The sequence below is a fragment of the Vanessa tameamea genome, chromosome 5 (genome assembly GCF_037043105.1).
Source record: "Vanessa tameamea isolate UH-Manoa-2023 chromosome 5, ilVanTame1 primary haplotype, whole genome shotgun sequence".
NCBI classification, from domain to species: Eukaryota; Metazoa; Arthropoda; class Insecta; order Lepidoptera; family Nymphalidae; genus Vanessa; species Vanessa tameamea.
This window is the reverse complement of record NC_087313.1, coordinates 6073726-6090793: the sequence shown is the minus strand read 5'-3', so window position 1 is coordinate 6090793 and position 17068 is coordinate 6073726. Positions and strand designations below refer to the sequence as shown.

The 17068-nt window shown below is 30.9% G+C and overlaps 2 protein-coding genes across 3 annotated transcripts; both read right to left on the bottom strand.

Moving 5' to 3' along the window:
* Positions 1-128: 128 nt before the first annotated feature.
* On the bottom strand, positions 129-2375 carry LOC113392683 (nuclear cap-binding protein subunit 2). 2 transcript variants are annotated; one of them, XM_026629225.2, is made up of 5 exons: positions 2300-2375; positions 2124-2217; positions 1820-2037; positions 1628-1730; positions 129-354 (listed from the first exon to the last, which is right to left on the bottom strand). In XM_026629225.2, exons 2-5 carry the CDS (start codon positions 2190-2192, stop codon positions 259-261), a joined length of 486 nt encoding a protein of 161 aa, XP_026485010.1. In that variant the 5' UTR covers positions 2193-2217; positions 2300-2375; the 3' UTR covers positions 129-258. The 2 variants fall into 2 exon arrangements, with proteins under 2 accessions (XP_026485010.1, XP_064076832.1); XM_064220762.1 differs by having other exon boundaries at positions 2124-2349.
* A 4954-nt stretch (positions 2376-7329) lies between these two features.
* Positions 7330-16875, bottom strand: LOC113392681 (ras-like GTP-binding protein RhoL). The gene is made up of 5 exons (XM_026629222.2): positions 16475-16875; positions 10261-10375; positions 9877-9994; positions 8401-8479; positions 7330-7504 (listed from the first exon to the last, which is right to left on the bottom strand). The coding sequence occupies exons 1-5, from the start codon at positions 16588-16590 to the stop codon at positions 7381-7383; spliced, it is 552 nt and encodes a 183-aa protein (XP_026485007.1). The 5' UTR covers positions 16591-16875; the 3' UTR covers positions 7330-7380.
* Between the last annotated feature and the right edge of the window lie 193 nt (positions 16876-17068).

The following is a 17068-nucleotide window of genomic DNA, read 5'->3' as shown; positions in this document are numbered from 1 at the left end:
CATTTTACCATCCATTAAAATTTAAGTTCATAAATTATTATATAAAAACAGAAGAACACCAGAATATTGTAAGTTGATAGTTATAGGACTATTTAATGGTATGACATGAAAGATAAAATTAAAGGTCATTTCAAACAATAGTATTTACTTAAAATTAAAATGTTATTACAACATGCTATTTCCATCCAGATCAATTGAATGTTTTTTACCATTACAGTCTTTCATATTTAGCTCCAGATAGCTCACTTAAAAGGAACATCAACGTTCTAAAGTATTTGGTGTTATCTTCTGGGCAATTATTTTTCCATAGCCGCCGCGTCCACCGTCGTAGTCCGTACGATATTCGTCACGAACCTATAATAACAGAATAATTCGTTGAGGCAAACATAATTGTATATTATGAAATAATGTTAATAATAGTTTCAATTATTGGCTTACTAAATAATGACTCCTAATTTGACCCTAAAACATATACGAGATAACATAGAACATATTAGGTCTAGTGAATATTATAGCATTCCATCTGAGTATTGCTGATATTAGTGTTATTGGCAGGTAAGTCAGGCTCATTAACTGCCCAAGTGGAATAGTTAAGTAGAATTACCACTTACAATAACAAGTCCTAATCCAAATATAAGACTATAGTAACAGGCTACATTGTAATTTTTAAGAAGTAACATTGGTAATTCTGAATGAAATAAATTAATTGGAAATGTAGACCCTCATTAATCTAATCAGTTTTTTTTTTCATATTAAGGTACAAATCTTTTATTACTCATTCATTAAGATTTTAGCAAAAAAAACTATGTCTTATATAGTTACCGATCATTACCACCGTTACATAATTAACTTTTAACTTAATGATTATTTAGAAAACTTACATTTATGCATAATTCTTAAGCTACTTAAAACTCTGAACATTGACAAATTATAATTTAATAGTCATGTAGTTCTAGTTAGATCATAATAATAGATGTTTCAATTCAAAATCACATTAAGCTTAAAGCTTGATTTTGTATAAGGTGCTACTTGTATTTTATGTTTTATTTTTGTATTTATCAAATGGCCCACTTTGTAGCCATTTTTAATATCAATACAATACAAGCACAACAGACATGACATCATATATCCTGTACTTGGCGACATATTGTAAGTGTAAGGAATGATTATCACTTATTGTGCCAATGTTGGAGTAACAACCGACCACAACTTGTCTGTCTTAATATCAAAATAACAAATTTTCTCAATAATGGTTTTTTTTAACCTTAAGTCACTTTTATTCTATTTAAACCACAACAATGGAATGCAACATCTTTGTATTTGTTATTATTTGTGCTCACACAATTACAAAAGTCCTAAGTAACTATAACTGACCATAGCAGTTTTAACTCATGGCTTTTTCAGGGTCGGTTAAATGTTTTAGGTATAAAAAGGGGTTTATATTCTTCCTTGGGTGGTAAGCTTGCTTCATACCAAATTCTATTAAAAAGTTACTTTTGCATTTATAATATTAGTATAGATTCTATTAACATAGTTTATTTCCATCCCATACCACCACAGACAATTAACTAAATAAACTGTTTAAAATCTTCAAGTTAATTCGAATCAGCCACATTGCCTCTATTACCTGTCCACCTGTTTTCCCTCGTCCATATTGGCGACCTTCAATAAATCCAGCATCCCAGTCACATCTAATAATTCTATCATCCAGTCTTGTGCCATTTATATATCTATAAAATTGAATTTACAGAAAAATTATCATTGATTAATAGCAGTATTCTTTTTACACGCCATTAAGTTCATTGATATTTAAACTAACCTCATACAATTCTCTGAATCTTGTCTTGTGTAATATTCTACGAAACAGAAACCACAAGGAGTTTTCTTATATTTGTCTAATCCCATAATAACTCTTCTTATATCGCCACAACGTGAGAATAATTCGTAAATTTGTTCCTCTGTAGTATAAAATGATAAATTTCCAATATAGAGTGTTGATGACGCGCGTAGTAACTTTTCTTGTTCGCTTCTGGATCCCTGAAATGTATAAAATTGCACGGCTTTTTAATTTTTTTTAATATTTATACAAGTTACTAACTCACGATATTTTACTGTTGTCTTACTTTAAAATGTTGATCTCGATATGAACTAATTTCAACAGAAGAACTCATTGAGTCGTAACTCCTCTTCATTGCGTTAAATTTAAATAGTATTTACCTATAAAGAAGCGTTTATATATTTAAGTGTATTTTAAAAAGCAATAAAATAAAGACTAAATATATTGCAAAAAGATGCTAACAAGTCTCAATAATTATTGTTCGCAAGCCGTCACTTATATGGCTCTGACATTGACGGAACAAGTGACATGGCAACTTCTTTTTCAAAGACTATTAAAGGACAGACAAATAATTTCAAGTTTATACAAAATAATTTATTTGACTTTAAAGCAAGTATAAAAAAAACTGTACCTATAAGACTAACGAATAAATTTATACATCACATATACATATACATGCACAAAATGGTCTTTTAGTGAAGTGGTAATTGCCATGAAAGTACCTTGATTTTTATACGCGCTCGTCACTGTTCGGGGCAAGCGGAGGTTTCATAAGGCAACCCCTTCCACCCTCGCTGTGGACTTCTGCAACGTAAGAGGGCTGAACTTCAAATTAAACGCTGTTCACTTTCACCTTGAGATGGCGACACTGGTGTTATTCTTTCTTACTGAGACCCAGATATCCTCTCCGGCTAACATTACTTTTCTCTTTCCCGAGGTACAAATCAGAATATGCCCACGGGCTAGGTTGTGCGTTTGGCTCTCGGTAGCTTTGAAGACTAGGATGATCATCTGCGAATTTAGGCGTGCCTCTATGGGACGCAATGGCGTTAATGCCGAAATTGACTGACTGGTTGAGCACGTCCAACTACCTACAGATTACGTACTGCAGCAGATACCATCTGCAGAGGTCGTAAGACTTGGCGATTTTACTGCCAACAACGCTGAATGGCTTGGATCTCGTAGTACCGATCATGCGGGTAAATCTGTTCTGGACTTAGCTGTAGTTTACAATTTGACACAACTGCTCATCTCACCAATACTGGATGTGGATGATCTTACATCTTCCCTGTACGCTATAGTGACCATCGGTACATCGTCTTGTGATGTAAATACCACTACAATCAGAAAAGACTCTGCTTCTAGATCCTTCATAAACGTCATTGCTAAGGCAAAGACGAAGTACATTGGCAGAATTGGCGAGAGACTGCTGCGCCTACTTCAGAAAAATGTGCGTCGTGCTCTCTCGCTAAGGCTGTCTTAGGAAATTTCCGTCAGCCTTCTTTTCCATCTCTGCAAAGGGAGGGTCATACCACGAGCCGCCTTAAACAACGGTCGTGCTAAATTTCCTTATTTTGTCGACAAAATCCGGAACAAACTTGTGTTTGAATTAATTTTGGACACAAGTTAGTCTTTATTGAATAAAATCTCGGAATGGGGCCGAATTAACCTTATCCAATTTAACACCAAAATATCCACGATTTAAGAAGAATTCCATGGCTGCCACAGATAGTATTTTAATTCTTGGCGGTTATCTTACGAACCTCGGTCAGTTTTGCGGTCGATTAAAAGGTTAATCCAAATTGGCATCGAAAAAGCTTGGTATCCTCAGCACGTAAAGATTTGGCTTTGCAAGAGATGTCTGATCTGCATCTTCTAACGGATTTTTTATGGGGAATGTTCCGAAGAATAGTTTTTATTAATTCATTATTAAGAAAATAGCGTTTGGGTTTACGTTTATAGATATTTATTCTCAAAAAGACATAAGTCGCTTACATGAGAATACACATATATTGTAATATAACATTCGCGTTCGTCTTAAATAATAATAATAATTGCTATATTAATAGCTACCCATTCAACGCATTGTCTTATTATTGCTATTTTTTTTACATTTAATAAAGGTCGGCAACGCACCTGTAAGCCCCCCATTATTGCAGATGTCCATGGATGGTGGTAGTCACTATCCATTAGGTGAGCCTTTGCTATGAATATCATAAAAAAAATAAACTATGCAGGGTCATATGAAAGTTGAAATATTTCAACTTTCAAGTGTTATCTACCACAAGCATGTTGGATGCTGGAGCCCGGAACAGATGTTACGAAGATTTATCGTTAAAGATTTCAGAAATATATTTATATATATATATCAAACGCTTTGAAAAATAAAAATGTGAATCAATTGATCGTTCATGTAAATGATTTCTATTCTGTTTTAGTGGTAGGCATTTGTAATATAGTATAGATAATTTTGCTTTGAACACTAGTAAAACAACATGTTCACTATTTACTATACCGAATGGAAAATAGCCTCTAAAATCTTATTGTAACTAACAATACAGTGGAATTCTCATTTGCCTTCCTTTGCAGGTTGCAACATACGTGATTAACTTACCACGCGACATAGAAATTACTTTAATTCAACAAAAAGCACCGTATTTACAATGACTTTTCAGACCCTATGACTCCCTTCAGGAGATTTTTAACAAAGTTGCGTCACAGCATATTTACAAAAATATTATGTATATCCATAATCATATTGATTATTTTGATTAGTGCCAATTATTGTATAGACACGAGAAGTAAAGAAAAACTTGTAGCACCAGGTTTCCTTCTCCGCAGTCAATTCATTATTCCTTGAGCGAGGATTGGGCGCTTCTATAATAAAATTCCGCAAATATTATATAAAAACTCTAGCTTTCCCAATTAATAAATTTAAATAACATATTAAAGAAGGCTTTGATTAATATGGCGTATTACTAGATAAAGTATAAAATATATGATAAAAAATTTAGTATTCGTTGATGTCCATACAGCATAAATTGTAATTCAATTGTTGTATTTAATAATCCGTATAATTGTGTGCCGGTAAACAGTAGGTAACTATGTTTTTCTTATCGATTTTTCTCTATAGAATCTACATTTCAAAACGGTCGTTTTAAATTTAATGTAATATTACGATTCAAAATTGCTCGCAAGAGCCTACATTAGTTAAGTATATTTTGGTTTGGTCTGTATTGTTCGTAAGATATAATTATGAGATGTATATGTTTAAGTAGTGATTGCCTTTACTACGTTTCCGACGTAATCGTTGCAATAGCAATCCAGGAACAATCGCATTATCTATACATATGATGATGCAAGCGCCCTATCCAACCGGAAGACAAGACTGTTCCAAGAAAATTGCTACGAAGAAAAAAAAACATCGCGGTGTTAAGAGGTGCTAATCAAATCTAGGTTTGTGACATAATCCATCTTAACAAATATTGTAATATAAAACGTTGAAAGAACTCGAAAGTTATGTTATTGCTGAGTTATAAGTACCTGTCTAGGTGTTTTATTAGGAGTTACTTATAGTCTGTGTTATTTTGTTTTTTGAAATAAAATAAGATTCAAAAAACATACTCACACTTCTTGTTGTAAATAAGTACCTAATGTTCAAAACTGTATTTGAAAAACCGGACAAAAGTCCAGTTGTTATAAAAATATAAGATCTTAGGAAATGTATCCAGATTTGTTTATGACAATATTTTTAGGTATTTCATATTACTGTAAGAAAGTCTCTTCCATATAACCAATTAAATACTACCACTAAATCCATATATAATTTCTAAAACCGATTTCTGGACAAACCAATTTCGCATATTCGTTGTTATTTTGAATTATTTACTATTTTGTAATAAAATGCAGAGAACTTATCGAACTCGCGAAATATTACCAAAAAATCCGTAACGGTTGCTTAACGGAAAGATCAAAGACAATAATTATTTATTGCGTTCATTTATTATAAAATAATTTAATACACAGTGAGTTTGTATCCATATTCCATAAGTACATAATGTATATTAATATGTTATTTAAATACTTTTAAACAATACTGAAACATGTATGTACATTTTTGCAATCTTACAATATTAAGATTAAATTAAGTGAAAAAATATTAAACAAATATGGAAAATAATTTTAAAGTTGATAACTTTAAATTATAATTTAAAGTACAGTACCGTGCAATACAGTTAAATATTATAATGTCTTTTATTTATAGATACTTCGAGAAATATTGACTTTAAGGATCCATTTTGATAGTTCCCGTGTACGCGGGCATTATCGTCTGAGATATCACATCGTTGAGTGACACTAATCACGAAGTTTTTAAAAACGTATTGCTTAATTTCTTTTTTTTTACATTTATTAAATAAATAAACCTTATATTACATGTATATAATCAATTATATAGTATGAAGATAATCAGCTATAAGTATGAAGATAAAATTAATCGATATTTACTAAGAGTAACTAAGCGCATTACTATGGCACTCCCTGAGACCGACCTGTGCCCAAGCGTAACAAAGTGATATACATACTTGAAAGATTTATGACCAGGAAACCCAGATGATAATGGTATTTTTATAGTTTCGGATGTTATAAAAATAAGACGTCTTCAGCTTATAATTATACATTAACGAATAACACAGCCTGGGTAGACGTGTAAATATTCAAAGCGTACCCATAAATTTAAAAAGTTACCTACTGAGCACGTATTAAATATTAATTACTTTCAAAATCAAGACACCACTTAAAGATTCCAATGTTTATAAGGCTGTTATTACTTCAAATAGGCATAATAATATATTATTTTGTATAATTTCCAACAGGGTTTTGAAGCTAATAACTGTAATTTTATCAAATTTGTAAATTATATATTTTACCATTTTTTGATTGAGTAGGTATATTTAATGAAATATATTTAATATTCAGGAATAACTCTTCAAGTAATTATTGAAGACCGTAATATCAAATAGTTATCTTATAGATTAATATATATTTTTTGTAAAACAATAATATTTAACGTAAGTTTCATTATTTTCTTTATTGTTTAAATAATTATCACTTAATATTATAGAAGCTTTGTTTTTTTATTGTTGTTTGTTATGTCCAATTTATAGTTGAACAATCAATTAATCAAATCACATTTTTATAGAGACGATACCATGTAAAATATCTTCATTTTAGTTACATCAAAATTTCTTCATTCAAATATATATATATATGACATGTACTCAAGTTTCATTAGACAAAAATTGATCGTCTAATTCATTTTTTTAAGTGTCGATATAATATTGTAGTCATTACAGGTGATAAAATGTACAAAATGTACACTTTTCCTCTAAGAGTATTCAAAATTATGTTCTGGAACATGAGGCTTTTTCAATTATATATTTAAGACTAATTATATGTTTTTACTTACTTATAATTAATTAGACACTTAAAAATATTAAAATAAAATATATTTTTATACATTTGTTTATGCATTAAAGGCTCTATCATAGAAATTGACAAGTACGTTTCGGGACACTTTTCTTACGAAGAGCAGCTCGCACAGCCTCTTCGAACACCTCGTGCATGTTTTCCCGTTCCAAGGCTGAGCATTCCACGAGTTGGACAGCACTGGGAACAATTGGAAACTTATATTATATATATATATGTTACTTATATAGGTACGAGATAATATATACCTTACGTGAAAACATGATGTTCACATAGTAACCGTTTTAACATGGCAACAATAAATAACACAACATGTAACATAACATTATATTTAGTTCTATTTTATTTTCCTTGCTGTGCTAATTATATTATGTTTAAGTACCTACAGTCATTCCTGAGCCGAGATAACCCAGTGGTTAGAATGCTGAATCTTAACCGATGATTACGGATTCAATTCCGGGTACATAATTTTCATGTACTTAATTTAACGAGAATTGAATACAAGATAAAATATAAACATATAATAATTTGTCTCAATGGTAAACGGTCTTTGCTACGATTTCGCTTTGGCTATGTATGTTAATGTCCTACCTAAGTCAAATAATTGTAATAATTTTACAAAAAAATATTGCGATTTTAAAAATTATTCGGCCAACCAAAGGACTCTCTCGTTTTTGTATCACAGTACAAGCCTTTATCGGTGAACGAAAGATAATGGCAACGATAACACAGCTGCCAGTGTTCGCGTGCGATAGTAACCGACATTTTTTTTCCTTACACCAGAAATATCAAGCTAATTTATAACAAAAAAAATCATGATGATTTATATACTTATGTACTCAGATATCTAGGAAATAAATATAGATGTAATCAAAACTTAAAAAAATATATTGTACAAGAATTTGCCGATTGGGAAACCGTAGTTAAGTACTTAATAAATGAAGATTTAAGATCCTAAATTTTAATGGAACGTATTCGGTCGGTGGTAATACAATAATGTATCCATTCTACACGTAACATACAATTATATTAATAATCTCTTATCTAGAGAATATTTTTAAATAAATACAAATTACCGTATTTTCTTCTTCAAAGTTTTGCCTTCTTGTGTCGTAATAACAGCTTTGCCTGATGCCCTCAAGTCGGTTTTCGTTGCTGTAATAAAAATATATAAATATAAAAAATTGATAATTTCAAAGTAAGTAGAACATTTTTATTACTTGATGCCGTATTTAGGATTAGGATTCTTACAAAATAAAATATATTTATTATTTGTTATGGGACCTGTTGTGAAATTATAAATTTAAATATCGTCTATGAAAAAATGCGTGGCTCAGTGGCAAGAACATTAATCCTAGCCGAAAAATGCTGGTTCAAGCCAGAGCAACCACTACTAAGTTTAAATTTGTGAAAGAAAACTTCGTAAGGAAACCAGTATATGTCGGATGAAAATCAGCCTACTTACTGAGACTGAGAGCCTACGAAAGTGTATTTATTTATGGAATAACCTTCTCGGTAAGAGGCTTTGACTAGCACTTAGATTTAAAGGTGCTATTTAATAATAATTGTCTGAAGTAAATTTTGTTAACTTTTTTGTAATATCTTTCTTACGTCCAACTTTAGGATAGATTATACAAAGTTGTTCCCGTAATACATATAACAAACAAATATATCCATCACAGTCATAAGTCATAACCTAGTTCTTAGTGCCTGGCTTACATAGGTACACACTTGACCAGTTTTGAAATGTTAAAAAATAAAATTGACCACCTAAAATAATATCTAATTTTCTTTCTGTCTAAGTTACAAAATTATTTTAAAAAAGGACCGCTTTAGACATTTCTGCAGTAGTATTAAATAAGCCCATCCTTATTAAAGTACGCTATGACAATGGTCACGAATTAGCGGAATGTCCAGTTGTTAAGTTAATTTTATTATATCTACCAACTTGCGACTCACGCGTAGTATTCGAGTCCCATTAACTTTATATGATATTATTACGAGTACTGTAGTCTGTAAGTAATAAAATAAATAAACTTTAAGTAAATATAGTTTTATAATAATGCAAATTCGTCAATGAATATAAAAATTCGGAGATTTTCAATCGATATCAAATCAGTTACAATTAAAGTAAGTTTATATTAATGTACACCCTAGAGCATAAAATTAGCAATATAACACGTGAATAATTTCACCAATTATTCTAATACCAATGATGCAATCTCATTAAATTCTCAAGGGACATGACATCTAATTCTTGTATTACAAGTATTGATACGGAAAAGTAACCATAATAAGGAGGTTATTGCTGTTTTACTTCTTAAAATAAATTAAATAGAGACCCAAAGCAGAAACGTGGACTAACTCCATATCTTAATACAGCCATTAGGTTTTAATGATGATGATAAATACAAATATTTTATAAATATAATAATAAAACTATAATTAAATTAGTAACAAAATGAAATGTTGTTAATAATATAATGAACAATTATTATTGTTGTGCCTAAGAAAAAATTGTAAGGGATTAGTACTAAAAAATTTCAACTCACCTACGAGTACAATTGGTACTAAAGAACTGAAGTGCTTTAACTCTGGATACCATTTGTGAATTACATTTTCGTATGAAGATCGAGTGCCAACGGAGTAACATACCAAAAAGCAATGTGTCTGTAAATATATAAAAAAATTAACTCGTTTATACAATTATCTTGATCAAATTCCTGCATTCGATTCAAATCGTTAAAGATTTCGCAATAAATAATATTACCTACAATTATTAAATACGGCCAGTTAATAGAGCAGTACCTCGTTTCTTTTAGGTAAGTATAATAAAAAAATACAAAATACGCTTTCCAATAATAAACATTAAATATGTGTGTAACAGGTGTAGATAAATCAACTGTTATTTTCAATACAAATTGAGGTTTACGTACATTATTGTATGATAACGGCCTTAATCGCTCGTAGTCCTCCTGTCCAGCAGTGTCCCACAGAGCCATTTCCACTTCTTGGCCGTCGACTGTGATGTGCCCCACATAGTTATCAAATCTAAAATCAAAACATCTATTTTATTAGTTTTTCATCATATATATAACTAGGTGTTTTCCGTGTGTCCGTTTGAAATCATTTTTACCTAAGATCCTGTAATTTTATTCTTTACATTATGTGCCTAATATGGTAATATGTCCACATTCCTCCTACTACCTTGTATGTTAAATTTCATTACGATTCACAGTTGTATAATCGTGATGAGATAGAAACAGACAGAGTTAAACGTATTTGTATAAAACCATGTCAAAATTTTATCTTTTACGCGTGAATTCTGTGATAGCGCGTTAGGGGAGGGCGAGAAGGGGCGACGAGTGAGGATGGGCTCAGGGCGCCTAGGTCTGGACTCTCCTGCCTTCCGTCTTGCATACTCTCAATACCCTATGCATAAAGTTAAAGCCAGTCCTCGATCACACTATACTCATACTATACAGGCTACGTACGAAAAAATAGGTCGTATCTAAAGACCGTCTTTGACCTTCCCAGTCCATCGGTATTCAGGCTTTAATCATTATCCTTTGAAATATAGACTAATTTCATAATCGATAGTTATTGTAATCCTACGGCATTTAGTTAATCACTTTTCAAAATACATTTTGTTTATTTCTGATTGTATGCTTGTTCTTCGTCTTATAACATGACTTTAACTAGACAATGTCGCAATTTTAAATATTTTTTTTTATCTAGGTATAAATTCTTTAAATACTCTAAATACTTATATACTCTAAATACTCTAAATACTTTAATAATATTAAAAATTTTTGGAACATTATACAAAAGGGGAGGGGATTTAGAGGAACCCTACACAACAATTTTACTCTTTTATTGTTGACCAAATAACGCCGACGGAATATAGACAATACTTTATATTATAAATTCCTGACACAAAACAAGGTAAAACTAGTAAATAACAAAAACTTTGTTTTTAAAATAACCTATAATAGTAAATAAAAGACCTTGTGAGCAATTACGACGAGTTTTAGTGACGGTCATTGACTACAAAATACGTAGGACCTTGGTATAATGTTGTAGCGATGGACTCTTCGACTCTTTAAGTGTAAGGAAGTCTTACTGTAGGCGTGCGTCAAGTTTCTTAAAGAGGAAGCGACAGACTCGCACAATAGATGCAATGCCGATACGTATATGATTTTATAAATAGTGCGCTCGAATTGCTTCGCACATTACTAATAATATTAACTGCACGATCGCATTCATAGCCGGAAACAGGGACTCATTTAATTTTAAATGCTTACCAATAATTCTCTCATTTATTGAATCTTAATAATAATGAACATAGCAAGTATAATAAGTTTGCGGTACCTCTTCTTTTTAAGTTAGGTTAGTTTAAATTTTTTAAAAAATGTGTTCAATATACAACGATGAACAATTAGTCACCCGTCTACCATAACTCAGTTACAGGTATTTATCATATTAAGCGAATAAATGACGTCAGATTATTGCCGATTTGTCATCCATTAATGTAAATATTTAATATACATATATACTTTGTTTACGTTAACTCTGCTTTTGGCGTTTGTATTTAACTATGTAATATTTCTTTATGTGGGATAAACATACTTATATAAACATTTCAAAACAAGTACTCGTATAGTGGCATTTGGGACCAAAAAATCATACACAAGAAAAAACTTTTAATATCGAATACGGTATCGTAACATTCTATTTTATTATATATTTATTTATTCATGCTCCAATGACACTATAAAATATGAAAAAGAGAGCGTAGGTACTTACATTACAACTTAAACCTAAGACTATGAAAAAACTACATTAATGAATGACTGTATAAAAATTGTTTAAACGATTAGCTTATCTATGTATGATTTATTTTTTAAGATACTATATGGCAGTAAGTATAATATGTATGTATATTTTTACGAGATACAATATCGGGCGATGATACTGTTAAGGTCAGTCTGTTCCTCATGACAGACAAACATGTTAACTTATCAATTCCAAGTGTAGAACTCACTGTCCTGTCACAAGTTGTATATATTAGTATGTACTAAACTTATAGTTAATTTTGTATAAAATACGCTAAAGCATTAAATCAGAACTAGCGACAAAATATTTAATTTCAGTACATTTTACAAATAACTCGATTAGATAAGAATTAAGTGAAGTGGGTTATTAAACATAATTAACTAAATACTATCATTAACTTTATATCGCACAATGTTATTAATTTTTTTATTTTTCGTTTATTGATTTTCACATCAAGAATATATACTATTAACCTAATGCTAATGAATAAAATGAATTCTATAAATGAAAAACTAGCATCATTAACTATTTTAAGCTAGCCGATTGAAGAAAGCAATGTAAATATGTTTAGATAAAAACCTTGCAAGGGGATATTATAGCATAATTTTATAAACTAAAACTGTAAATTAATGAATTATTATTATATAATCCTTTTCACATATGATTTCAAAATTATGGAAGTAATTCGAAAATATAATCATTCAAAGGTAATAAATAATATTTTTTTTAAAGTATTTTGAATTGTACTCATTGTCCTTCTACTACACTAATTATATTAGTTGGGAGAAGGGGAAATGTGAACAAAAAATTCTTGATAATTATTACTCTAAATTATTAAATTTAAATGTAGAAAGAATATTAATGTTCACATTTCCTTATATTAAAGAAATGCCACAGGAAAATATAATTAGGTTTAAATTAAATAATATGTTACATATAATGACAAATAGTAATTATGTATCAAAAAATGACATCAATAATAAAATGGAATTAATTGATATCAATAATATAATTAATAATAATTCATGTTTATTGACATGTGATAGGTACCTATCAAATTTTTATAATAGACAGATGGCAAGCACGCTATCATATTTTATTGTTACAAAATCGACCAACTGTTTGGTTGACCAAGCAGCTGCTTCTATTGGGCAGTATAATAATACAAGACCATATATTTTGGAACATGTTCCAAGTAATTTAAATTAAATTCTAAGACAATAGAGGTAGTCTCTGGCACCAATAGTATAGTTACCATAGAAGCCAATAAAAAGAAAAAGAAAATAGCTAATAATAAAATTGTAAACCTGGAGCACCAAAATATTCAAGGAATGTTAGGGAAGGACCTAGAAATTGAATTATTTTTGACCTGTAATGATATTGATATTATGTGTTTAACTGAACATTGGCTTCTGAATTATCAGGTCATGTTTAACTTTAGTGGGCACCAGATGGCTAGTTTGTTCAGTAGGAATAAAGCTATACGCGGTAGCTCTTTAATATTTATGAGTAAAAATTTTAAATTTAAGGAACGTAAAGATATTGTGAGCCTTTCTATTGAGCAAACTATAGAAATAGCCTGTGCAGAGCTTGAGCGTGTCATTGTTGTATGCGTATACAGGCCCCCTAGTGGATTATATGAATTGTTTGTAAATGTATTGGAAAATGTTTTATCGAAATTATCTGAATCTAATAAAGAAATTATTGTTTGTGGAGATTTTAATATAAATTTACTGCATAATACAACCACAAGTATTAGATTCAGATCATTGTTAAGTTAATATAATCTGGTAAATCTGTTCTTAGAACCAACTAGAATAACAGATACCACAGCAACTTGCATAGATAACATATTTGCAACCCATGTTCCACAAAATAAAATTATTATGAATAAACTAAATTTAGATTATTTAATTTCCATGTTAAAAAAATAAGCAATTCCGAAAAAATAATGTTTGTTCCTTTGACCACAAGTCATATTGAGAAGTTTAGAAGTAATATTATGGCCAATCTCCCACACCTATCTTTTAGTGATAATCCCAATGTTTTGTATAATAATCTATTTAAATTAATTAGAAACAAGTTTAATGCAATATTCACTTCTAAAATAATTAATACAAAAAACTTTTTAAAATTCAATGATTGGGCTACTATTGGAATGTACGAGCTTTATAATGAAAGGACATACAATCACAGTGCCACTTTTGCCAACTATGTAAGTAACTATTCAAAATTATTTAGAAAAGTGTGCTTTTTGGCAAAGTCTTTTAACTATAAAAAATAGAATTAAGAATGCACATGACAAAATAAAAATGACTTGGAAAATTATTGAATTTAAATTGAATTGAACTTAAATTATAATAATAAAGTCATAAATAGAGAATGGGAAGTTGTTTCAGTTTTTGAACAATTTTTTTCTGACATATCAGTTTCTACAACTAAATTACTTATTTCTTCTCCAGCAGTTGCCGAATCATTGATGAAAAAAAATGTACGAGAATGCAATCATAATTTAATTTGACCCCTAAGAAAACTGCTGATCTATGGATTATTTCTGTAAAGGCGATTAATTCAATTATTGATGTGATTGCACCTTATCTTGCAATAGTACTCAATGATTGTGTTCAACGTGGTGTATTTCCTGACCTGATGAAACATAGTAAAGTCATTCCAATATTTAAATCTGGTAGCTCTTCAGATCCTAACAACTATAGGCCAATCTCAATACTACCAACCCTCATTTGAAAAATATTTGAAAAAAATATTCTAAATCAATTATTAGCATATTACAATAGATACAATTTGCTTCATAGAAAACAATTTGGATTTACGAGGGGTCACTCGACTACCGACGCAGGACGCAGGAACTTATAAGAAATATCTATGAAACCTGGGAGAGGTCGCAGGATGGCTTAGGGATTTTCAGCGACTTATCCAAAGCCTTTGATTGTGTTCAACATGAAATTCTGGTCAGAAAACTATATCACTATGGAATTAGAGAATGTGCACTCGACCTGCTGACTTCTTATCTTAACAATAGAATTCAGAGGGTTGACGTTAAAGGGACAAGGTCTCCTGTGGTCTCAGTTGGTATGGGGGTCCCAAAAGGATCAACTCTTGGACCTTTTCTATTCCTCATATACATAAATGACTTGCCCTTTCTTGTTGGGAACAAACATGATATAGTACACGGGTTTAGCGTAAATAATCTTATGCTGAATAATAAAAAAACTAAAATTGTAAAATTTAGCACACCAAACGTGCAAAATGTAAAACCCGATGTACTTATCAATGGGGAATCGATGGATCCAGTTGAAACAACTGAATTTCTTGGCCTTACTCTTGATGCCAAGTTACAGTGGCTCCCCCATATAAACGGATTGGCAGGTAGACTGAGTTCTGCGGCATTTGCGGTCAAAAAAATTAGATTATTTACCGATGTTGATACGACTCGCCTAGTTTATTTCAGTTACTTTCACAGTATAATGTCATACGGTATTATGTTTTGGGGTAACGCAGCCGCTATCCATACTATATTTGTGCTGCAGAAGAGGGCTATTCGCGAACCGATATGTTCCTTTTTCCGAACCGGTGGTAGTGTTTAATTTGACCATCAATAAGTGTAATGCTTCTATGTTGAATAAAGGAAATTGAGTTTGAGTATTTGATTAAATTAAAAAAATATAAATGGCCCAAAGGCCAGTTAAAATGTTTTAACGAACTTTTACTAAGAAAAACATTGTGAAGAGTTCAATCTCTTGCTATATTATTTACACTATGTGGAGGATGTGTATTAAGTCTTATCAGTGACGGATATCCCAGTAGTCCGCGCAGATTTAATATGGAAGTACCTAACGCATAAGATTAAACTTTACATTTTGATCCAAATATATCGCAAATAAATTTAAATATTTATAAGCAAGCAAATACTTTAAACAGCCATCTAAAAATCAATATTAAAACTTTAGGAAATATTTTACATTGTCATTTTATTACGAATTTTCTATTATAAATACTTTATATATGGGTATTTCAATGAGTCATATTAATGATAACGCGCTTGTAAAGTTATTAAAGGAAAATATAGCAAAAATGTGTAGAATATACGTACTGACATAGTTATGTGAATATAATATATTTATATTATGCTTGTTTAAATTTAAAACTAAAGCTACAACAAAGATAAGAGATTACCGCATCAACCTGCTAATTTTGACACGCACGTCGCGCTCGCTCAACGTTCGACCCATTGACCTATAGTCGGATTTGATCAACTTACCTCAACTAATCGATTAGATACCAAATAGTACTTACACTGTCGGTACATATTCCTTTGGGAATTCATTCCTCGTGTACACATACAGAAGGCAGGTTTTGCCAACCATTCCGTCGCCCACCACTGTTATTTTTAATCGCGGCACTGTCCCCATCGTATTTACCACCACATCCAAGTTAAACTCACAAACAAATATCACTGTTCTAACAACAACGTCTATTGTTTAACACTCGTTTAAACTACAACTGTAGCATATCGAATTTAAGTGATGATTTGATCATCGGTAAGACAAATCGGTCCTTGACGAATCTTATCACTCACACTCAGTGATGTAATGATCTTATCAAACTTGTAGAAACATTTGCGATAACGCGGCAATTTAATTGAAACAAGGCGCGCGCGCACTTTGGTGGTTAAACGCAAAATGATCACAAATATTAAAATGCGCGTGATTCAACATAGATTTGTCACAGCCAAACAGCCGGTTTGTTCGTAGCGCGCGCGTATCGAAGGCGGTCCTCACTGAATATAATTCCTAATTAATTCTATGTACGTATTCTGCCCAAACTGTTAACAAATGAGTTACGTCAATTTTGTCTGCTTTGGCATTAATTATATAAAATCGAGTTTTA